The 24,172-nt window shown below is 50.9% G+C and overlaps 1 protein-coding gene and 1 long non-coding RNA gene across 2 annotated transcripts in view; both read right to left on the reverse strand.

The window, feature by feature from the left end:
* The window catches only part of LOC142073752 (uncharacterized), a 47,822-nt gene extending 31,249 nt beyond the window's left edge, over positions 1–16,573 (reverse strand). The window contains exons 1-2 of the long non-coding RNA XR_012670459.1: positions 16,193–16,573; positions 5,573–5,656 (exon numbers count right to left, since the gene is read on the reverse strand). This is a non-coding gene — a long non-coding RNA (uncharacterized LOC142073752). The remainder of the gene's footprint in view (positions 1–5,572; positions 5,657–16,192) is intronic.
* A 1,644-nt stretch (positions 16,574–18,217) lies between these two features.
* BCDIN3D (BCDIN3 domain containing RNA methyltransferase) lies at positions 18,218–22,176 on the reverse strand. The gene is made up of 2 exons (XM_075133894.1): positions 21,962–22,176; positions 18,218–19,760 (listed from the first exon to the last, which is right to left on the reverse strand). Exons 1-2 carry the CDS (start codon positions 22,151–22,153, stop codon positions 19,158–19,160), a joined length of 795 nt encoding a protein of 264 aa, XP_074989995.1. The 5' UTR covers positions 22,154–22,176; the 3' UTR covers positions 18,218–19,157.
* Between the last annotated feature and the right edge of the window lie 1,996 nt (positions 22,177–24,172).

Genomic DNA, 24,172 nt, shown 5'->3' on the forward strand with positions numbered 1-24,172 from the left:
CTGAGCTATGCCTGAGATAGTGACTTTGCTTTGGGACACCTGTATCTGCCCGTGCACCCATCCTTCCCCTTCCACCATACCACCCCTTAAGCACCGACTTCATCTGAAGGACCAGCCCCTTCCTCAGGGCTAATTTCTGTAGCTCTTCTTACACCACAGACACAGCCAGCCCTAAAGCCAGCTGCTAAATTCACTGGGGAAGTCCTGTATCTTTTTTCTTTGTCCAGTGAAGGGCATCACACCCCTTGCCCCCTTGAGAAATACCAGGCAGTACCATCAACTCAGGATCTCAGAATCCCCTTTGGGGACAGTCCTACAAGGGCAAAGATGCTGAGCCAGCCCAGTAATCAACACAGTGGCCAACAGATTTAGCTGCTGCTAAGGGGATCGGTGGAATAAAGGCAAGCTCATCCACGTTATCTGGCGAGCTACATCTGTGCAATCCAAAGCACAGCCATCTCCAGGTAAAACCGTATCAGTTTCAACTGCAAGAGGCTTCCCAAAGATGATCTCAAACCCTGTCTGGAGCCAAAGATTGGAGCACCTGCCCAAGCGTGGGGAAAAGAGACATCAGATGGCCAGGACATGGCCCAGTTGCGAGACAAAGCCCAGGGGCAAAACCCAGGGACAGATAAATCCATGTGCTGAAAGCAGGGGGCAGAGCTGATTTTGGTGGGGCAGGGAAGATCACCAGGGAAATATTCTCGTCTGCACAACAGCAACTGGGCTGGAGTCCAGACGACAAGCCGGAGCAGACAGAGGGAAGCGGCAGGGCTTCTCTGCTGTCTTCCAAGCAGGGAGAGTCTGAGCCCCAGACCACATCTAAGGGCACCACATACCTGGGCCGCTGCCTCCCGGGGTGGGGAGCACCCAAGTGTGAGCTCCAGGCTCCCTCTCCTGGGCAGGAGACACCATTGCAAACGCCTCCACGGCTCAGAGGCCTCCACAAGCCCTGGATCCCATAAGCTGCCACATCCCAAACAACCCCCTCCTTCCTTCCAGCAAGCCCAGCCTCCCAGGAGAATGGGAAAACAGCTCCCAGGCACTGAGAAAGAAGACACCAAAGCATGGTCAAGGTCTTCCCTTGGATGCTTCAAGAGGGTAGAACAGTGGCTACGAAAGTAGACTGAGACACAGAGGTTTGCCCGATCCTGAAGCGTGTTCCTCACCCACCAAGAACTCGTGTCCTGGTGGAAATCATGCCTGTAACCCGGCCTTACTGGCCCAGATTTGTTTCACTGCCCATAGACTGAGATCTCATTCCTTCGTAGCCCACACACACTTTCGAATCAGTCTGGGGATCTGCTTGGGGAAGGCAAATCAGTTCCCAGCAGAGCTACCAAGAGTGAGAAACACCTCCCTCAGTCAGATCCCACCAGTCCGGGGAATGAACCTGCCGCCTTCCCCTCCTCGGTGTCTGCCCTTGGTGAGTAACACTGAAAGCTATGGCTGGGGGCTGTGCTGCCAGCCCCACGCTGAAAAAGGCCACGGACCCTTTCTAACCTGCAGAGACACACCACTTTTTTGTCCTTTTAGGGCTAAATCCTGCAAGAAAATACTAAAAATAACTTTATAAAAAGACAAACCACGTTTTCCTTTGGAAACTCAGCTTTCAGCCCATCTGCTCCCCCATGAAACAGCTATCCAGCTGCACGTGGGAGCATTTCTGGTTCTTCTCCCACCTCTCCTTTCCCTCCAGATGTCGGGATGCTCCTTTGGGCAGAAGCAAAGAAAGCCCACCAGGCTCCCATTAAAAAAGATCACGGACCTGGTACAGACAGCCTATCTTCTAGTCCTCCCCAGGGCACTGAGCAGCCGGGCTCACAGAGACAAGTAAATTTAGGCTGGGGAAATCTGGCGCAAGCTGAGTTCATGCTCTGTACCGGAGGGGGGGAAAAAATCCCTCCACATGTTCCATGTTGTTAAATGTGTAGGAAGCGAGATGGAAATGTGTTCCTGGGGTGGAGAAAGGATGGCCTAGAGCTCTAGAGACTTTCCACTACACCTAGTCCCACTGAGTGCAATTGCGCTCTTCCAAAAATACCCCCAAGCCCACTCCAATTTCCAATCCAGTTTAATCTGCCAAGTCCCACTTCACCCACAGCTGCTCCTCCTGGTTCCAGCTCATGTCTGGAGCAACTCCAAGAGACGGGGCACAAGACAGGAGGAGAAAGGGGATCTCCCAGGCTCATCTCCCAGGCCTGATGCCTGGCACAGCCATTTCCAGAGATCGAAGCAGCTCACCCCAAGAAATCAGCTATTGGGAAAAGTCTTGAGCAAAGACAAGAGTTTAATTTCCTTTCCCTGCATGATCTTGGACAAAACTGTGCCTCAGTTTCCCCTATTTGTTTTTGCCTGCAGCCTAAGATAGGATCAAGTTAAGGGGAATATAATTTAGGTTTCCTAACCAAATGCTCCAGCCCAGGACGGAGAGTAAGGCGTTTAGCAAGCAGGAAGAGGCTTAACCATTAGGCAGGCAGTGATTTGTACTGTCCCTGCTGTCTACCTGAGCTTGAAGGGATCTCCAGCCCCACCAAGGGGCACCCTTGGCTGCCCACCCACCACCTCCCTGGCTCTTGGGGGACACAAAACCAGCCAGACTCGCTGGGGGGGGACCAGCCTCTTTGCAAGCCCCAGAAATCAGCCACGCAGCGCCGTAATTGTCTCCAGGTACCTGGAGAAGGGAGGGGAGAGCAGGGAAGGGTGGAGGAAAACATGCCCGACCCCATCAGCCCATCCACACCTCTCCACACATCCCTTCGCAGGGAGGAGGAGGAGCAGCCAGCACTAGCTCTTTTGACCATATAAGGCCAGGTTTTTCTCTCCGTGGCCAATCCGGGGAGGAATGTGAACACCTGAGCCTTGCCTGGTTTGCCAGGGCCCATCCTCCCCTGCCCACACCCTGCCTCCTCGGCCAGGTGTGCAGAGCTCTACCTGCAGCAGGGGAGGGGAGGCCACCTCCGCACAGCCCACTCCACACCTGGCACAAAACAGGGGGGAAATTCTGCCCGGCATGAATTCATCACTGGGGACAGCGGCGCAGTCGGGGCTTTCCTCTCCTGCAGCCCTTCAGACTCCCCAGGGCGGCCGAGCTGAGCTCAGGTCGTCTGCTGCAAGGCTGGGTTGCCCCTTTCTTTCAACTATTTCCAGTTATTCACCATCCCAGACATGTGAAGCACCTCTTCTTCTGTCCTGCAGCCATCTCTGTTGCTTAGTTTCCATCTCCACCTGCGCCTGGCTGGCTCAGGGCAGCCCTGGGGTCTCTACCTCCCAGACAGTGCCTGGGAGACAGGAGCCTGCACAGACCTGCTAAGGGAGCTTCACCTTTGAGATGTCCTCAGCCTGGCTTCGGTTCGGGGGAACTGGATCATGGGGGGACCCCATGCATCGCCCTGCCACGGCTGGGACTCCCAGCAGTACCAAAACCAGCGTGGGACAGGGCTGGCAGCCTTCTAGCCCAGTGGCTCCCTGTCCTGGTACCACATCTCACTGCCTCAGCCCAAGGTGAGAGGAGGAATGAAGGACAAGGTTGGCCCATCACTTGGTGCACGCAGATTAGGGAAAAAATAATAGACTCAAGCTGCTACCAGCCAGGAGGAACAGGGGAGAGACCCTGAGCTGCCAGCCCAGCCAGCCCCCAGCCCCGCAGCCCTGTCTCCAGGCCCCACCGCCCACCTCTGCCGCAGCGATGCGCATGCCAACTCTGCCATGTCTCCGCATGCCAGCGCCCTGACCAAACGAGCCCAAGAATTTCAGAGAAACCAGCGTTCCCTTGTTGTGTTGCCAAGATTCGGTACCCACCTGCCAACAATCCTGGTTAGAGCGGGACAGATTCCAGGAGAGTTGTGTCAGCCGCCTGCCCCGGGGCTTACGGGTGGGAGTGCCAACAGGTCCCACACCTCCGCCTCCAGGCATGCCAGGGACTCGCATACGCAGCGAGGCAGCGGCAGCTGCTGCTTCAACACACTCCCCACCCAGCCCAAATTCCTGCATATCCACAAGGCCGTCACAGGCCTGGAGGAAGCCTCACCTGAAACAAAATGGCAATAATGTTGGCCATTTTGATGTATGCCCATATTTAATCCTGCAGAGCCCTCCAGGAGGACAGAGCCCCGGCGCGGGGGCAAAAAGGGTGGGGACCAGCGTGTGTGGGAGGGCAACGTTTCGTTCCCTGGAAGGCATGAGTCAAAACAGTATTTCCCAGCACCTCCTGACCTGCTCTCCCCTCTACGAACACACCATTTATGCTACAGAGCAACATCACTCAGTAAATCTCCGGGAATCCAGGGCAAGAAGCAAAGGGGCACTGGGAGAAGCAGCAGCTCTGCCCACAGATGGGGACACAAGAGCTTGGCCCGGCAGCAGGGGCGTGTGGACCGTGGCCCATGCTAACCTCCATCAGGTCTCAGCAGAGACGGGGATGTTTCTCTTTCCAGCGTGGAAAGTTCAGGGGGGCTTGGAAAGGCCAGCCTGTCCAGAGCGCACTCATGAGGCCAAGAATAAATGTGCGTGAACTGGTGTCCATTTTGCTGAGCAAACAAAGGAGAACAGAAAGGCCAGGTCAAATTACTGCTAGTGATCAGGACTGAGACTTCGCAGCTCAGATCAGGGTCTGTCTGTACCAGGTTTCACACGCTCCAGGCTCAGTATGGTCCAGAGACCATTTGCCACCTCACACCCATCATCTTCGCTCTGCACAGGTGCCAGCTGAGTCTGAGACAGCTTTCAACTGTGGAGCCTGACAGCGCGTCATGGCATGGACTGCAGACCTTGACTGGTGGCTTAACCTTGCTAGCAGGCACTGCTAGCACAGAAGACCTGCTCCCTTAGGCCTTTGTTGACATTAGCAACCAGAGCTTGTAACTGGGTTCAGTTTGTTGTCTACTTGAGAAGGCATGCTGGAGTCTCACCTACTGCATCCTCTCTGCTAGCTTTAAGCATGGCTACTTAGACAACTCATATCCCTCAACATCCTCACCAGGAACAACCAAGCACTCCTGGTGCATTTGAGGAGGTGGAAGAAGCCCAACACATGGCACATGTCCACCCTCGGGAAATGGAGATGGTTTGGGCCCAGACCACCCAGCTATGCTCCCTCCCAGCCCGACAGATCTCTCCAATGCACAAATACACCAGGCAGCCTCCAAACCTGATGCAGCACATCGAGTCGAGATCCATGGAGGGGCCTGGGTGAGCTGGGGCAGTGCCCAGTGCGTAGGGCAGGGCAACAGAAAATATTTGAGATTGCAGGTTGGAGGAGATGAGTCACACACGAGGATGGGCAGTCCGGCTGCCGGCGCTGCCTGCTCAACTCTCCACCCCTACCGGCATAGCACCCTGGGAAGCTGCTAACCGTGGGAACTGGGATATCGCAGCAGGCCAAGCGAGTACAAAAACATGGCTGTTGCTGCGAGGAGATTAAAATTGTCCATCTCTGCAAAGCAATGACTTAGCAAGAGGAGCAAAACCCCAGAGCTCAGCAGGTCTAGGTGCTCGAGATTGGCTGCTCAGTCTGGCAGGATCCCCATGGCCATCAGCCAGGTGTTCATAACATAATGGGAACGGTGCTCACCCATTCCTGCTGGGGCCTGCGTGTGTTTGCGAGATTTCGTAGGCACACCCTTCAATCCAAGGCTTTGGAAAAAAAGCTCAGCACCTGGGGAGGAGGGGGAGAAAGAAAAAGAGAAGGAACCACTTCAGAGCTGAGGAATCCCAGCTGTGACTCACCGCGGGGCGGGCGGCGGGGGCTCTGACGCAGGAAGCAAACAGGGCTGGGAACGCTGGGGAGAGGGTCAGGGCAGGCTGGCTGTAGCCCTGAAGGGGATCCCGCAGGGCAAGGCAGCCCCCTCTGCGCAAAGGACTCCGCTAGACTCACCCGGCATCCAGCCTCCTCGAGCAAAGCGGGGCTGGTGCCATCAGGGCCCAACTTCTGCTCATGGAAATGGACCTGGCTATTTTTTAGCCTTGGCAAACCTGGCATGCACGTTTTCCAGCTCCACAATGCCCATGTGCCCAGCCTTACCTGCCTCTATGGCACTGAGATTAACTCCAAGAGTCCCAAAATCTCCTTTGCCTCCAACATTTCTCAGGCTGGTGATATCCCAGGGCAACACCAAGACCTTCCCTGGCCAGCAACCCCTGCCACCCAACAAACGTTGGCCCCTTTGAGCTGCCCCACCAACACACACAGAGGAAAAAAGTTCACACTTAAAAAAGGGAATATAAAACATCGGGGGCTTGGTTTCCAACTCTTCCAGAGCCTTATCGTGTAGCCAAAGGGATCTGTCAGGATAAGTGCAGTAGGGCTGAAAGATACCGTTACCAACATAAGAACGCTGATTTGGGGCCTTTTGTATAGTTTGCAGGGGTTAGAAATACGAGACAAGGAGTAAGATAACACCAATTCAGATCCATAGCTGCAGATCCACTCTGGATTTACACCCACTGACCTCAACAAGGTGTAAATCCAGCATTCCCTTAGCACTTCACTGGATAGAAGCCTGTGTAACTTCACTGAAATCAGTGATGCTGCACCAGTTTATCCCCCCAGTGCCAGCTCTCCCAGTGGGTGACACTGCTTTAAGTCCCAGTTCCTGAAGTCAGGGCAACATGGAAGAACAGTTGCTCTCCTAGATCAAACCAAAGCTGTAGCCTATCAACAACAGAAAACACTCAGAAACTGGGACCCCAGAAGACTTACAAACTAGACAAGGGGGAACAACTCCAAATGTCTTTTTCTTTTAAAGCAGTGGACCACAAGGCACTAAAATCATCTTGAAGTTCGTTTAGCCTTGGATTTGCCCAGGGGGAATCCTGAAACTTAGCAGCATGCAACACGTTTACCCTTCTTAAGAGCCAGACCCGAGCTAGCATCAGACAAGCCCTTTGCTCCCACAAACGGACTGCTGTTCAGCCTCTGTGTCAGTGCCTTCTCCAACCTAGTTTTGAGTGCACCAAGGTGGTGTGGAGTCTCTGGATGAAACAGAAGGACTCCATCCATACGTGCTCCGCTGGCAGCTTCCCAGACAGGCAGCTCATGCTCACGGCAACAAACACCTACGGGACATGTTCTGACCTGAGCACTGAATTCAGTCCTCCCTGGAGGATTCGCCCACGTACATATCTGGAGTGTGCTCTGCAGATTACACAACACACGTTATCTAGGGCAACAACGACAAGTGGATCCAGAGAAAAGCCCCTGGCTTTGCAAGGTCCTGGGGGATCCCAGTTGGACCAAGGTAGAGGATTCAGTGGTTGGCAAGATTGAATTTCAATACAAAATGCCTGACTGTAACCCAGAAACATGAACTTCTACCTTGCTGAAAGCTTCTTAGTCCTTGATGAGACCTTAAGTAGAGTAAGAAGGAACTCAGGGTCACATCTTTGAATTTATAAATCAACCCTTGACTGCAGCAACATGCCAGCCCTCTGCACTGGTTAAAAACCTGGCTCACCACTGGAAATTGCCTCTTGGCTGCACCTCCTATTCACCACTTGGTTTTGGGAAGGGTCAGCATTTCACTCTCTCCTTCCTAAAGCAGGCTGATCCGTTCCAATCCTATTGCCGCCCGAAAAGGAAAGACCCCCAATTCTTCACTCAAGCAAGGAAAACAACCCGTAGCAGCCTGGCTGTGCTTGTCCATCCAGGTCCTCCAGCTGCACAAGGAAGAGGCAGCGTCAGCATAGAAAGACTTCTGTTGCTCCCGAGACTCCTAAAACCCTGCTATCATCATAGCTCCGATTCTGAGATTAACCCCAGGTTTGTACCTGGTACTTGTCAGCGCTAAGAGGACAGAGCTGTTGGGACCAGCTTGCAACTGTATTGAGGATGCCGCTGTCCACAAGCAGCAGAGCTGGTAAATTAAGACTAACTTCAGCCGGACTGTTCTCAGCGCCATGCCATCACCTTGCTCCTGATTTATGCTGCTAATAACAAGCATTGGCATCTGCCCCTTCTCTGCCAGCTTAAACCCAAGTGGAATAAGCAAAATTTCAGTGAGCATTGGCTACAGCAGTGTAGTGGGACTAAACTCCCTGTGGATTTTATGGGAACTGGACTGGGCCCCTTTGAGACTTACTTTTGTGCCAATTTTTCTGCAATTTACTGAGAAGTCTGAGCTTTTTGCAAACCATCCCAGCCATGCAAGGAATGGGGTGGGGATGTTTTGACATGGAGTCTTGGATCACTTACAGATCCCACCCAGCTCCCTCCATGCTCACCTTTTAATGCTCTCTATGTGCTCTTGTTTCTGAGTAACATCAAGCAGAGAGGAATTCAGATAGCGTAATTTAAGAGAAAACAGACTGCAGGGAGCAAACACTGCACAGACCAGAGTGAATATGCACAGCTATCAGGCCCGGGCACAATCTGTGCACGTGAATGCAGCACCCGTTCGTGTGTGCACCTGCATCTGTTCGTGTGTGCACAAACACACCTACGCGTGCAGATGTGTGTGGAAGCATCTCTGAATCCCACCGCTTGTCCGCATGGGCTGTGAAGCTCAACTCTACGCAATGCCACCACTTAACTGGAAATGTGAAGAGAGACGGCCTGGCAGCAAGAAAAGGGGAACGCTTGGGGCAGGTCCTGCTGTTGGTTGGAGATGAAGGAGGGGCAGAAAGGCCCCTAATTAGCCTGGAGTGAATTTCCTTCGGCAGCATCAAATACCCTTTGCACCTCCAGCTGCTAAGCAGAAGGCACAAAAACACTCCCCCATACCAAAAAAAAACCCTAACAGACACAGAATATGTGCTGCCTAACCAGATGTATTTAGCATTAGATTCCCCGTGGGTTAAGCTAATCCTACGTACATCACTAACTTTACTAAAGGAGATCCTCATCTTAGTGTGGTAGCTCAGCTCCAATTCACATTATCTCCCTTATTTTCTTTGCTTCACATTTGCTGCAGGTAAGGTTGGAACAAAGGCTGACAACATTCCCTTATTCTTCAGTTAAATCCTACCCCATCAGAAAAAATTAAAATTCTTTCTACATTTTCACAACAAACAGCTGCTTCTTGCAAAGCAGAACAGACACGTCTAATGCATATGTACATGACTGCCCCTGTTCTCAGTGTTTATCATCTAAGAAGCCTTGCAGAATCACATTTGTTTAGTCTCAGTGAGATCCAAATCCAGTTTCAGATGTGAATCTGCATTTCACAACTGGCCTTTATTCCTCTAACGCACTATCCCAGCCTTTCCACCTGAATCCCAAAACCTGAAAAATTCGGTGGGTCTTCAGATCCGGAGCTCACCTGTTGAGCCATGAACCTTGCATTGATACAACCCCTGGTGAAGATGTCTGAAGCAGCCCCACAAAGCAGCTCCCTTCACTTCTCAGACACTGGCGAGAGCTTTCCTGAATTCACAGGAATGTATTAGAGTTAGTAACAGCACCCAATTACACTCCATGAACCATGCCAGGGAAGGACAGAAAGGCCAGGAGTGACTTTCGTACTCCTAAAAGGGCAACAACTGATTTAGCTAGGTATGCTGGGGTAGAAGTAGCCTCCCGGCACACACATTTGTGTCCCCCGGTCCATGCAAATACTGCTCTGAAGTTAGGAGAGTGATCGGGGCAGGCAGACGGCCCTTGGGCTGGGGAACCTCAGGAGACGCAGCCAGCTCAGGCTTCTTTTTTCCACCTCGCTGGGAAAGGAGAATTCAGAGGCTAGGCTGCCCAGCCCCAGAGGGCTTTGTCAGCATTGTTTGCAGCAGGGAGCAGGCTGCCGGCCCCGCCTGGCGCTTCCCTTTGTGCATTTGCTGAGCTCTGATCTTACGGCGTCCATTGCCCTGGGGAGGGAACTGCTTGCAACCAGGGCAGACGGCTCCAACCTACTTTCGCCGGGTTTTGCGCAGAAGGCGAGTCTTGCAGGCTTCAAAGCTTCCACATCAGCAAATTGTCTGACAAGTGCCTTCCCTGACGTCTTGTCAAAGAAATGCCAATATAAGGGAAGTGTGGGGGGGTGTTCTCTCATACGTGGAGGTGCTCAACTCATGCATTATATTCAGCTCATCTGCCGCCCCTTCCCTTTCCGCCAGCCCCTCAGGCCCAGACCAACCTGCTCTTTGCCACCTTCACTGCCCCCCAGTTCCTGTTCTGCCACCGTGCAAGCACAGTGCAGGCGCCTCTGCCCCACAGCAGGTGCACATGCAAAGCAGTTCCTGTGACGGGGGGAAAATGAGCCGTTCTCCCGCCTTATCACACAGCCAAATTTGTATTTCTGTTACATGATATCCATAGACATATCACAGAGAGAGGAACAGGGCGAGCCGCTCTCCGTGACCTCCCTCTAAGAGGTCCGATGGCCCCTTTGTGCTTCCCTGCTCTTAAAGAGTCAAAGTCTTTACGACTACTCTTGGACGATATCACACAAGGTGCTGCAATAGCAACTGATGGACTCAGTGGGCCCAGCTGCCCTGGACCCTGAACTCCGAGCAGGGAGCTGGAAGGAACCAGGTCCTGCATCAACCAGTTGCTCCACTGATGACAACAATGGTGTACTTCTACAGGGAACACCAGGCCCTCTAGAAACCTCCGGTACATTCTTGGTACGTGCCTCCTCTCCTCCCTGTCCCTACATACACACCTGCACATACACAACATTATCAGGTTTACTAGTGGCTTTACGAGCGTTTACACACTCAATAAAGCATTCTTTTGCCTTGCAGTTGTGCCAGGTCTTTGTAAATCCTTAATACTCTTCCTTTTGAACCTGGAAGAGAACCAGGCCACCTCTACCAATACTCTTTGCTGTAGTTTATAGCTTACAACTCCTTAAAAAGACTTTCCTCCCTCTCCCCTAAACCTCTACCCTTCTGAGTCATGCTCTGCACAATGCCTGAAGTCAGCACTTCACACAAACCAGCTGAAGCTGGTCTTCAGAAAAAATGCAGACACATACATACAGAGCAGGGAACAGCTACCAGCCAGGACCTGCAGCCTTGGCAAAGAGCAGAGCGAATTTGCTGGTGACAGCACCAGCTAGAAACGCAGATCAAGAGAGAACACGGAGAAGCAGAGCAGCTCTCCACTCTCCACCTCCCCCCGAAGGCAAAGATCAGTGTTTGGGACACTAACTAGTCACCTGGGAAACTAGCACTGGGGGAGAGAAAGGCCTAGCACAGGCCTGTTTTTTCCTTTGCATTACTCTCTTCTTCAACCTACAGCTCAGGTAAATGCATCCTTTGGCCTTGGGAAGCCCCCCCAAATCAGTTTTGCACTGATTTTAATCAAGGTCAGATGAGATTCCTACTTTCAGCATCAACAGTATAATCCTCAGGAGAAAAGAGCTCATAAATACAAAGGCCAGGAGGTACCCCAGGAATATCTAATTTGATTCCCAAGTCTCATCCACATTTACTCTCCTTTTCTTCCTCCTCTCCAAAGCAGCTACAAGGCTCACCACTCCTGTGAGGTCCCTTGTTCCCTTTCACTGAGCCATAGCCTTTCAGACAGTACCTTTTCCACTCAAGGCTGAATACTTCATTACACATTCCCATGCTCTCAGAGTCAACACCTCTGCTCTTCTCTTATGGCTCTTCCATGAAGGCAATGCTTGCCCCGAGCGCTGCATAAGATATCACGGAAGAAGCCACACCATTTTGGAGAGTCCCACGGATTGGTTGAGGCAAGGTAGAAAAGGTGCTTTCACAGGTCACCGTGGCTGCCCTGATCCAAGGACAAGGTTGTCCACAGAGGTGATCTGCAGTGGGCTCAGAAATGATCCAAGGCAAACCAAAAGCAGTTCTCTTCTCAGGCATTCATCCTGAGTAACAACTGTGGGTATTTTGAGGAAAAGACTAAGCAACACCTGTTTAAGTAATGGTTAAGATGCGGAGTTAAAACTCAACCTGAATCGGTAAGGAATGCACTGCAGGTCCTGCTCTAGGGGCTGGAGGACAATAAGTAATTCAGCATCTGCCCTACTTAGCCACCCCGAACAACAGGAGTCAGCGCTGGTCAGGCTGGGAATGTCCAGACAGAGAATGCAGCGGTTACTCCAGCAAATCAGTCCCGGGCGATCCACGAGCCCTGGGTAATAGCCACCACATACATTCCTGAAAAGCCCTCACAACTTTCAAATACTGCCCTGCTAATTCACTTGCCTCCACGCACTGGCAGCAACGAGGTCTAATCCCTGACGTAATGCAACAGCAGCCCTACAGAGGGGACCTCCTGCCCTGGTACCGTCAAGGCCCCTTGCAGAAGGGGATTGATGTTCTCTAGGTAGAGAATGACACCAGACCCCACAGAAGGCAGCTCGCATCCAGCTCCCCTGCGCCCTTTTATGCTCATGCTGTGTCACCTGCTCTGAGGGGACATGAGGATGCCGGCTGTATTAGAAGGGTATGTTAAAACTTTCACTCTCCTGTATGCTTTCTTCACGAAGGGCAAGGGAATTCTTCCCCAACATGCAGCCAAGGACCTCTTCCCTCACGCTACCCACTTCACAGACGAGCTTTTCCCACCACCATCTCACATGCTTGAAACAGTGATCTTCTAGGAGGTAACTGAGATTAAAGGGACACGGAGAAAGAGATGAGCAGTCTCAAGGGCCAGCCAGGAGAGGAGCCGCCCTGCGTACTTCCTTTTGATCTCCATAGAGAACACCACGGAGCTGCCCTTCTCTTTTGATGTGTCACCCTGCAGCTTGTTCTCTCGCAGGAGGGCAGGCCTGTTACAGCATGACTGCTCCTGGATTTCAGCTGCTGGGGTAACAAAGCTGCACTTCAGCAGCTTCTATGCACTTCAGAGTCTCTGGGTTGACCCCAGGGGTGGAGGGGAACCGAGAAGGCCAAGGAGGGACACCACCCTCAGACTCAGCTCTCACTAAATCCTTGTCACTGACATGGAAGACATATAAATTGCTAGTGCAGCAATAAAACAGAATTAATTATTATGGAATCACGAAGCACTCCACACCAGGAAACAGAGCAGATGATCTGCAGTGCCATGTCTAATCTTTGGCCCACCATATATGACTTAGATGAAGCGGGTTTTAATCAATTACAAAGGCACTTATCTAAAGTGCATTCTCCTATGGAAACATGAGTAAGATCCCTCCTTACCTTCCCTGCTTCACAGCAAGGTCCCCACACTAGAGTGACAGAGTTTGGAAAGCCCTACTACTCTGAAAACATTATTCACTCAAAATAAAACCTTCTGCTCAGAGTCAAGCCACTCTGTGAAGGATCCAAGAATGGAGCGGTTTTTGTTGCAAGTCAGGATAAAAGTCCAGGCAGCTGATAATAAGCATTTCATAAGCCTGATCTACTGCTGATTGAACTCGGATTGTCTGCTCATAACAGATCAGGTCTGCATAGCATTTCGTATTCACTCAAGAGCTTATCGCACCAGATGTCAGGTTATGCTTCCCAGTGAAATAAGGAGTGCAAGATCCCAGGTCCAAGGAAAGGAGCAGCTCGCCCAAGTTCTGCAGCCAGCTGGTGACAAGCCTAAGAAAGGAACCCATACTTCCCAACCTAGAACAAAGGTCTTTTGGACTTGAGCACCTTCAGTTCTTGTCAGAACAAAGGAACCCATACTTCCCAACCCAGAACAAAGGTCTTTTAGACTTGAGCACCTTCAGTTCTTGTCAGAACATTATAAGCATATCCCGACCCCAGATCATGACCCCAAGCTTTCTTCTTCAAACTGAAGACCCCTTCAGAGTCCAAACCTAGTGGGTGACCCAGCTCTAAGGTAACAAGGACACTCCTATATAATTAAATCCAAGAAACTCAAGCTTGAGCTGATAAGAGAATTGGTGGCAAGGCTTCTGCCCATAATGCTCCAAGGGATTTTTGTGCAAAGGTCTGTGGGAAGCCAAACCTCCTGCCCATGTTAACACAAGTGAACCTAATGAGAAAACTGAGGTGCCTGCAACGAAAACCCTGAAGACTAAAGAAGGAGCCCAATGGCAGGACAAACTTCCCACGCACCCCTTATCAGCTTCTGCACTAGGTCCAGCAAGACTGCACCTAAGCCTGGGAGACTCGAAGAGACCATTCTCACCTAGGCATCAAACTTAAGTGCACATGGCTAAGCCGCATCCGTTTCCATAACCAACAGGGCACAAGGAAGCGAACAGCTGATCTTTGTGATCCCCTCTGACCTCCCCTGACCTACCAAGCGCTCCTCATTCGCAACAAGGCCAAACAGGACCAGCCTTCAGCACATGTCCAGAGCGAACCTCAGGCTCGCGCCTTGGATTTGTGGTTGCTTTTCCCACCAAGCCCCTGCCCCAACTCTGCCAAAAGGGATCTGTTTCCTCACACCACCAGCTCACCTAACAAATCAAAACTTTGCAAGAGAACTGGCTCACACCTGGTAGAGAAAAGACATCATGTGTTTGGTTTGTGGCTGTTCTTTTCTCACACTGTCAGAAACAGATGCCCATATTTCCACGGGTTGACACCTCTCACTTTTCTCCTTTAATTCACGGGCAGCAAAGTGCCAGGAAGAACAAGAATGAACTTGCCCTCAGCTGAGCAAAGGAAATCCGAAAATCTGCAGCTTCTGCCGTACAAGCTTGTGGTGACAAGCTGCTGGGTTTCCAGCTAGAGGAAGCTGCTTATGGGAGCAGACATGTTGCTGCCAACTCTCAGTTCCTAAACTTGATTCCTCCACTCTTGGGCTGGTCACACATTCTGGGGAAAGTTGAACTTTTTAAACCATGTCACCATTTAGAAATGCTGATGAACAGCGTCTGTAAGGCTGTCAATACATATATGTATAACAAGGGAAGCAGACAGCAGGGAGATACAGTCTGCTGTACAGCTGACAACAGTCATTTGCTCTGGCAGCTGTCAACGTTAAACTGATAAAATTGCTGCTGTTGCACCATATTTAGGCACTAAACTTTTCCCCACTGAGCGCATCCCTTGTACTCATCCAGCACAAGAATCTAGGAAACAGCAAACTGTCTCTTAGCATAAGCAAGAGTTAAAGTTAAGAAAAATGAAAAATAATAAAAAAGGACCTCTCATTGACTCCACCTAAATCTTACTTCCTACAAAGGCTAGAAGCAACTGCAGAACCATCCGGAAACTGGAACTTCCAAGTTCCCAGCCCCAACTTTGATGCTAGTTTATGCACAACTAGATGCTTCACCTCTTCTGCCTAGATTTTTCCATCCAAGGAAGGGGGATAATTAGCTGTGACTTGCTACACAGCAGTGGCGTGAGACTTAATTAGTCAGAACACTTTGAAGGTATGGTACCTAATTAATATCTGAAGTGGCTGCAGTGATTATTATGAACAATGGCATAGCTCACAGCTGATGATACAGTTCAGCTCATCAGTATTTTTCATTCTCAGAAGTGCTGTGCAAACATACATCCAGTATTCCACATCAGAAATCTCCACAGTGGTGGGTGGTTATCAAGCTCATTTCGTAGATGGAAGAACTGAGGCAAGGTCTGATGGAGCCCAGCAACAATCACAAACCACAGAGCATGGGAACTCCTCACTTGCTGCCCGGATGGAACAGGGCAGCAGTTTGACAGTCCCATCACAGTGCCCTGCAATATTTTGGGTCTGTTTGGAAATGCCCAGCTATACGTGCTCTGTGCAGGTGTTGAATTTAGCAGGTTCCTGTAAGCAACCATAGGGTTGGAGCTTTTAGGGTACGGAAGAGCAAGCAGGATCTCTTAACTAGCCCTCCAAGGCACAGGCGCACACAAACACAAATAACGTGGCACATAACGAGCGAGCCAGGACAGCTACGGGACCTACGCATCAGCACAGCTTGATGCCATATGCTCCCAGCTGAGTAGTGGGAGCACAGCCCTCCCTCTACATACACAGGGAATTTGCATCTCCCTCGTGTTCGCAGCAGCAACCACCACCAGGTTGGCCCCATCCTTGGATCATGGAGGAGGTGAGCAAGCAGTACTTTCAGCACAGAGGCCTCTGTGCCTTCCCTTAACCCAGGTACCCTGAGCTCTACAAGGGCAACCACCCCCAGGACTCACACAAGCAAGGGGCATCTCCATTTCACCAGCTGTACGACGAACAATTACCAACAATTACCAAATTGCTCTCAGCAATAGGGAGCGGAAGTGTTGGTTTTAACCCTCATCTTTACTTTCCTTCTGTCCTGTCTTCAGGAGACCTGGGAACACATTTTAGCCACATTGCAAAATGCAGAGAGAGTATAAAAAAAAAAATTCTCCAGAGCCTTACATAAGCACTGCAGTTGAGATCCATAGGCTCTCTTCTATCGCAGTGTCACGGAGCTGGGTTCCCACCTGTCTCATCTCCCGACAGCTTCCTGGAGAGCAAAAGCAGCAAGCTGAAAAGAAAAGAAAAGAGATTTTTTTTTTTTCCCTCCTGTCTGCTAAAGGATTGACTCCATTTTGAGCTCCTTAGTATCCCCAAAACTGCAGAGAGATTTGCATTGCAGTTATTTTGAGCTGTATTTGTGGCAGTATCCAAAGGACGAGAAACTGTGCCAAAGCCAAACAGAGCTAGTTTTGGAGCTCAGCCATTTCTGGGACAGTGGGACATATTGATATTAGCAATTTAATAGTACAGACTTGAGAAACAGATAAGAAGTTATCATACTGTTACATACACACTGGGCTGGTTTTCAGGTCTGTACACGGCCAGCATATAAAGGCTGGAAAAAAGAAGAAAAAACAAACAACCCACAATTTTTCAACAAGCAGCAGCTCAAAAAGATCCCCCAGGCAGATACTGATCTACCACTCGGTGCATAAGGAACATAAAACGGGATCTCTTTGAACAGGAAGGTCATTCTAGATGGGTGCAGGGGATATCTCCTGAGTGTAGCTCTTTGGGTTGTCTACCTCCCTAGCAACTCTTCATAAAATTTTTCACAGGCAAGTGTGTAAATCCCCAGAGGAAAATGAAAGGCAAGAAACCCTGTTCACCCCTTTAAACTTGAGCACTGAACAGAAAAGTCCAGGTCTATTTTATAAATATTTCAAAGTTCAAAGAAAACAGCAACTAATATTGACACAACCCAACAGAAACATCCCAAGGGGCAAGGCCGTAGGTTGCACGATACTCCAGTGCCACCAGTCGCGCAACATAGGAAACAGCAACTAGGCAGAACAAAAGGGGAGGCTGAGCTGCCTGGTAGCGTTGGGAGAGCCAACACCCCTCGAGTGGAGCTTACCCATAGATTACAATGAATGTCAGATGAGGTGCTTAATTACCAAAGTGATAAATGTTATATATTAATAAGCTGCAAGAGAGATCAGGCACTTGGGTGAACCCTCAGGAAAATACATGACAAATTGGTTCTCCCTTCACTCCCACAGGGATAGTAAAATCAGCCCAGACTTAAAAGTCGTCTTTAAGAAAATTAACAACCACCACCACCAGGGAAGGCTCATTTGTTTGCAGCTGAGAAGACAGAGGAGCTCTCAGGACTCCTGGTGGGAGTCCTAAATATTTTCTACATAGCACAACACTGTGGAAGTTGCTGTGAAGAGCCTCGAAGCCCTTCTGTGACCTTACTCAGTCCCTTTAAACACATGTACGTACACACACACTTTTTTCACAAGTTATCCATGTATCCCAGCAGCTTTTCATCCAGAAGGCTGCGGCCAGCCAGCCAGAACACTTACACACTTCACGCTTTCATCTGAGCTCATTGCAGAGGAAATCAAAGCTTTCTTTTTCTTCCCCCCCTTCCACTATCGCTGCATGAGTAAATAATAAGGAAGTCCCAGTAAGGACATAAAGTAAAATGCAGTCAAAGTTTCTCTCTGCCCCTGCACACAGGCTCACCTGGGCACCTGCGAGACAAGAGCACCTCCTGCAGGAGACCTCCTCCTCTCCCCTCCTTCTCTAGCACCGAGCTCTCACAACACAACGCTTACCGCACATACCTGGGCTTCCCTCTCACTTCGCAGTAAGGAAGCGGCGGAACCTAGAAATTCGCAAGAGTCATCAGCTATCTATTTCTGTGTGTCATAGTCTACTCAAGTGAGGTTTTTAATCTGTTTAGACAACACTGTAGAAGCGTGGCTCCTACTTACTGTCACAGCTAACAAAACCACTATGTATGAACTAAAGCTAGTAAGGATATTAAAACAAGAAAAATGAAGTTAAAATAAATCATTTTGCTCAAGTTTTCTTTCTTCCTAGATTTTACTGAAAAAAAAAACGAAACAGTGAAAGTTGTAATACCTTAACCTTAGTCAAACATAGCTTCAAGCTTACCAAATCTCACTTGAGCCTGTAAATACAACGAAATTATAAACTCGGTTACCTGGGACTGCTCAGGTGTTGAAAACAACAGGAACAAAAAGAAAGACTAAAAAACCCAACAAGTATTTACGATAAAATTAAGTTATTTTTATTTCAAGGATATTATTACAACAAGCACTCACTCTGTTACACGCTTAAATGAATACACGCCCTACCACAGAAATCCCTCACTCCACAGAAAGATCACACCACTGTCAACCTCCAAAGCACACTCCAGGCAAAGGTGCATTGATCACAGCCTGACCAAAATCACAGAATCGTACAATACTTTGGGTGGGAAGGGACCTTTAAAGCTCATCCAGTCCAACCCCCCTGCCGTGGGCAGGGACATCTTCAACCAGAGCAGGGTGCTCAGAGCCCCGTCCAACCTGACCTTGGACGTTTCCAGGGATGGGGCATCCACCACCTCTCTGGGCAACCTGTCGACCAGACACCCTCTGCAATGATCCACTCACTTGTTCATAGCTGGTAAACCAGGTTATATGTCTTCCAAGAGCATTTTATACGGAAAACACGACAAGAAGCAGAACAAACAGCGCATCGCACAGGTCCACAGAAGTGTCCCCTTTCCTTGAAAAGCTCCAGGGACAAAAAAGGCACGTTCTCTCTTCTTCCAGGGAATACTCTTGGTACACATAGAAAGCACATATGTAGCAACTTTGATTTCAAGAGCACTTTCTAGGAACAGCAATCTCAGAACCCACAAGGTAGGTTAAAACTGCCACTGCGTTTTGCAGATGGAAAGAAATGAAAAAAAATCACATTGACATCACACAGTAATCTTGCCTCAAACTCCCTAGGGAGGTCAAGGTCTGGTCCCAATAGGGATTTAGGAATTCCTAGATCTGACTCTGTAAACAGCAAGCACCTCCTTGCCTACGAATTCATGAATGCGAGAGGCCATCTGTCAGTCACTGCTCCTGTTCTCGTGATTTGAGCCATTTGATTTAAACAGCAAGAGATTTCTGTCCCAGCTGGTGCTCCCAAAGCAACACACCAGCTCCATGGCACAGTCCTGCGTCAAGATCTGGGTTATCCTCTCCGCCATATCCCCATTGATAGCCAGAGATCGGAAGTGATCAAAGTCATTTCTGCCCAGCTTCCGCAGGCGGCGTGCAGCTGCCCTGTAGCACTTCCACGGCTGAGGTTCAATCAGCAGGTACTTGCACAGAGAGGAGAGGAAGGACAGGAACTCCATCAGGCCACTATCCCCGTGATTCAGGTGGATCCACATGGTCACAGACATGCAAAAACCGATGTCAAAGATGGAGCGGCCAAAACGGCCCAGGTAGGACCTCAGCAATGGCTCCCTGGCACTGGAGTCCATGATGTCCAGGTTGGCAAAGGATATGGAGGCAGGAAAGGGGCTGCACTGCTGAGCCCTCTCAATCAACGCAGGATCAATGTCACAGCACAGGAGGTTCAGATCCTTTCCAGCTGCAGGCCGGTCCAGGCTGCCTTCGCTCTCCTGAAGGCCAAGGAGATGCCTGTACAGAGCCACACTTAGCTCCTGCAGAAAGGAAAACAACAGGGGTTCACAGGGCCTGCGCTGCTTCGTTAACACATCACCAAGCTCATAGGATCCCACTCTCAGCAGCAAGGTACAAGCGCCAACTCAGAGCTTTCTCTCGATGAATTTCAGAACAATAAGCTCACCAACAATCTTCCTTTCTGTTGCAAAAAGCATCCCGGTAGCCCTGACTACTGGAAAGTCAACCAGAGATTGGAACTAAACCTGTATCACTCCACACTTGGGGTTTTGCTATGGGAAAGATGAGTTTTAGTAGCAGGAATCTTGCTGGATATCCCCATCCAACGTGGGGGTGAAGGTTTCACTGGCTTCCCTAGGTGAGCCCCAGAGTTCCCTAGTGACACTTAGAGCTATTTATAATGCCTAATTTAGAGTAATACATTTCTTCTTCTTCTGCTAAAGTAAAAGACATTCCCTGACCATTAGATTGTAGCATAAGGTAGTTAACATGAAAGCTTTCCTTCCGATTTCCTTTCACAGAGTGCGCCACTAAGTGGAAAGCGTATTAATCTTTCATCAGAAATCCGATGAAGTTCCTGAATGACATCAGCTATGAGCGCATAGCCCACACAACGGGCAGGTAGTGTCCTCTAGTGGTGAAAGTCTCTGCATCTCAAAAGAACGGGACTGAGAACATTTTTACCTGACCTGTTTTACAAGTTCACCTGAAATAGGATCTAGAATTGTCCTTTAGATAATGCCTTAGGCAGCCTTTCAAACCTTCTGGCAGGGGGCTGGGAGAAGAGAAGCCATGGAAACAGCAGTACTCTTGTCCCCAGCCAGAATGCAATTTCATTCTGAATGAATAATTATTTTTAAGTTAATACGTTGATAAAGTTTCCATCTGAAAAAAATATCTTTAAACACGGTTAAATTAAACATTGCACCAGTACAGATCAGAGATGCACAGATACTTCTGAATTACAACACAGCAAAGCTGCACACTAAGGAAAAGCCATGAGAAAAATGCAGAACTAAAGAGAAAAGAACTTTCAAAATGGGAAATTCTACAAGATTTGCCAGTTCTGTCACAAGATCTTCAAGAGCACTTGACCAGGATTTTAGTTTCAAGTTCTGTCTCATGGGTAAATGATGTCACACTACACAATACTACTGACGTTTCTAGCTTCAGGCTTGTCCAGTTCCCCTGCTCTTAGGGCAGTCCTAGAGCAGCTCTGGGGTGCTCGGGACACGCAGCAACCCAGGGCACTGCAGGCTTAGGCCTCTGTGGGAAAGAGGACAGACCCACCAACACAGCCTCCTAAACCAGCTCCCCGCAACACAACCAGTTCTGCCCCACTCCTGCCTTCACCCCAACCTTCACCCTCCTCTCCCAGGAGACCTGCGGAGAGGCCCTCCCACACACCAATGATCTCCTGACCCCCACAAGTCTCATGCTGCACCCACCGTGCCTTTTACACAGGCTCATCCCTGTCCCAGGCTGCTACCCCCGCCCCAGCCGTTCCAGGCTGTTTCATTCCTCCCCAGGCCCCCAGGTCAGTGCTCCCCCCAGCCTTCCCCACTGCTCCCCAAGACTCCAGGCCACTGCCCCCACCCAGCCTTCTCAGTCTGCCCCATTCTTCCCCAGCCTCCCATGGGAGAGCCTCCCCCAATCTTCCCAGTCTTTCCTCCAACACCCCAGGTTGCTGCCCCAGCCTCCCCACTCTGCCCCAGTGCCTCCCCACCTTTCCAATCTGCCTCCCAACACCCCAAGCTCCTGCCTCCCCCAGCCTCCTCCATTTGCCTCACTATCTCGGGTCACTGCCTTTCTCAGTGTTCCCAGTTTTCCCCACTGCCCCCCTCCCAAGCCCTCGCCCCCCCCAGTCTTCTCAGTCTGCCCCACCACCCTAGACCAGTGCCTCATCCCCAGTCTTTTCTGTATGCTCGACTGTCCCCCAATACCCCAAACCGGTGCGTCCCAGTTTGACCCACTGCTCCCCAGTACCGCAGACTGGTGCCGCCCCCCAGTCTTTGTCACAGCCTCCCAAAACCCCAAACCAGTACCTCCCCTCAATCTTTTTCACAGCCCTCCAACACTCCAGACCAGTGCCTCCCCCCAAGTCTTTCCAGTCTCTCCACAGCCCAGACCACCATCCCAGCGTTTCCCCTCGCCCCAGGAACCCCCAAGCCTGCTGCCCCGCGGCCTACCCCTCCCGCTGCCCCCCGAGGCGCCCTCTTACCCCCGAGTTGCACCCCACATCGAGCCCCAGCAGCGGGCGGGCCGCCGCGGGGAACAGGCTCCGCAAGAGCCCGCCAGGCAGGAGGCTAACTCGTCCCTCGGGCGGGTGGAAGCGGGAATAATTGGGGAAGTTGCCGTAGGGAGCAGCGCCAGGCTCCAAGGCGGGAGACTCCTCACTCACGGACGCCGCCATTTTCCCCTCTGCCCCGCGCGCGCCGGGCGGGGACCGGGCGGGAGCAGTAGCGTTCCGGGGAACAAAGGTTCCGGGCGGCGGGGGGGCTTTCGCGCATGCGCCTACCTGTATTGAGGCGGGGGGGGCCTGCGGCCTTGGTCAGGGATGGGGGCAAGCGACAACGCCACCCTCCCGCTGCCAACAGGCCAACACAGCCCCATCCCCTTCCCCCAGCGTTTTCGGGTCCATTTGAGTGAAAAGAAGAATTCTTGGAGGTTTTGTGTAAAAACACCCTGTCTGGGCCCCCTCACACCAGGGCAGGCTGAAGAGGGACGGCTTCAACCGCCCACGTGTCACCTTTGGCCCTGCCACCTTTGCCCTTTGGCCCAGCGTTGCCATGGCGACGCTGTGGCCTAGCGTGGGGGTGCAGGCCTTGGGGGGGATCTTGGGGTCCCCCCCGCCCGGGGCGCCTCAGCAGCAGGGCCCTGGCGGAGCCACCTCCGCCGAGAAACAACCCACGTCCAGAGGCTGTGTCAAATAAAGCCAGAAATTCTATCTCGGCTTTCACTCAGCGCCGGTGTCAAAACCCACCTGAATCTGGGCAACCCAACCTTGGCCAGCGCTTTCCCCGTTTATAAAAGCTTTTATAAACTTTTATAAAAATGTTAAACACACACACACACACACATATATATAAAAAAATAACATATGAATGTTATTGAAATCGCATTTAAACATGCGATTGCCCTGGGATTGCCCAGGCCCCCATAGGCAGGCAGCTAGCAGGAGGTTTTACAGCAGAAGAAAATGAAAGCCCGTGATTAAAGAGTTGGCGCGGGGAAGGTTTTAGGGTCAGGCTGACGCGGGGAACCTGGATTTCATTTTATGCTGATTTTTTTATCACGGCGTGACGTGCAGAGGGCGCCAGGAGCTCAGAAATGCAGGTGAACGACGCCTGCCGGAATTGGGGCCCTTCTTGCATTTTGTTCTTGCCATGGGAGAAGCAAGCAGGGATCGGCAGGGATCCCCCGCACCGTGGCGAGGCCTGTGCAGAGTCGGCGTCAAGACTCCATCCTTCCTCGAAATACCTCAAGCACGGAAGGGAAGGCAGGCAGAAAGAAGTGGAAAAATAAATTAAAATTTCCCCTTTTTCCAGGCAGTGGAGTGGAATTCAGGTTTTTTGAGGTCTCCTCTGACTCTCTCTGGCCGTATTTAGGGCCCCCAAATCCCTGTCCTGTTTGCTACAGGCATGAGAAACAGCGTGGTCCCTTCCTCTTTCCGACATCCTTCACGCCCTGACGGATCTCCCCGCCTCCTCCCTTCTCCCACATCCCTGCATCCTACCTCTGAGTGGTCCCAGCCAAATGAATTTTTGCCCTGTTCCTCAAGAGCCAAGTGTTGAAATTTGACTGAATCATCAGCCTTTTATCCCATTTGTGGTAATTACAGGAACAGCCAATGATGCCTCATATAAATGCTCATGGCAACCTCGTTGTTTGCATGGAAATGCTCCACTTCAGTTATTTTTCCACAAATGCTGTCCCACAGCAGAGCGTTACCCAGCACAACACAGGGCAAAATATTTTCTTGCCGCAGAGAATGCAACTGTGGGCGAGAAAGACCATGCTGGCTGTGCCGCACGTTAGCCACGCTTCTTAGGAAACAAACCTCACGCCGGCCTTTTGGGCACAGCTCCTTCCGAGGGGCAGAGATCTGGTGCAACAAGGTGCTGCAGTTGGGATTCCTCTCCCCCAAAAGCTCTGGCAGCCTGGACTAATCAGCCCTTCAGAGCGGATAGGGAGAAGGAGGAGTCTTCACCTCCCAGTGAAGGGATTAATTTAGGTCAGGTGAATGGCTCTCTGGAGGCATTTCTGTTTCCCATTGACTCTAGAGAAAGCTTAGTACGTCAGGTTGCTCTCCAGAGCTACAGAAGATGCCCTCTGAGCAGGTGCCTTGCTTACAACTCGCTCACCCCCACTTACTTGTTTTCTAATCCTGTGGCCACTTAAACCAAGTCTAAAAGAGAGCAGGAGCCTCACC

This window comes from Calonectris borealis, chromosome 30, assembly GCF_964195595.1.
Source record: "Calonectris borealis chromosome 30, bCalBor7.hap1.2, whole genome shotgun sequence".
Taxonomy (NCBI): domain Eukaryota; kingdom Metazoa; phylum Chordata; class Aves; order Procellariiformes; family Procellariidae; genus Calonectris; species Calonectris borealis.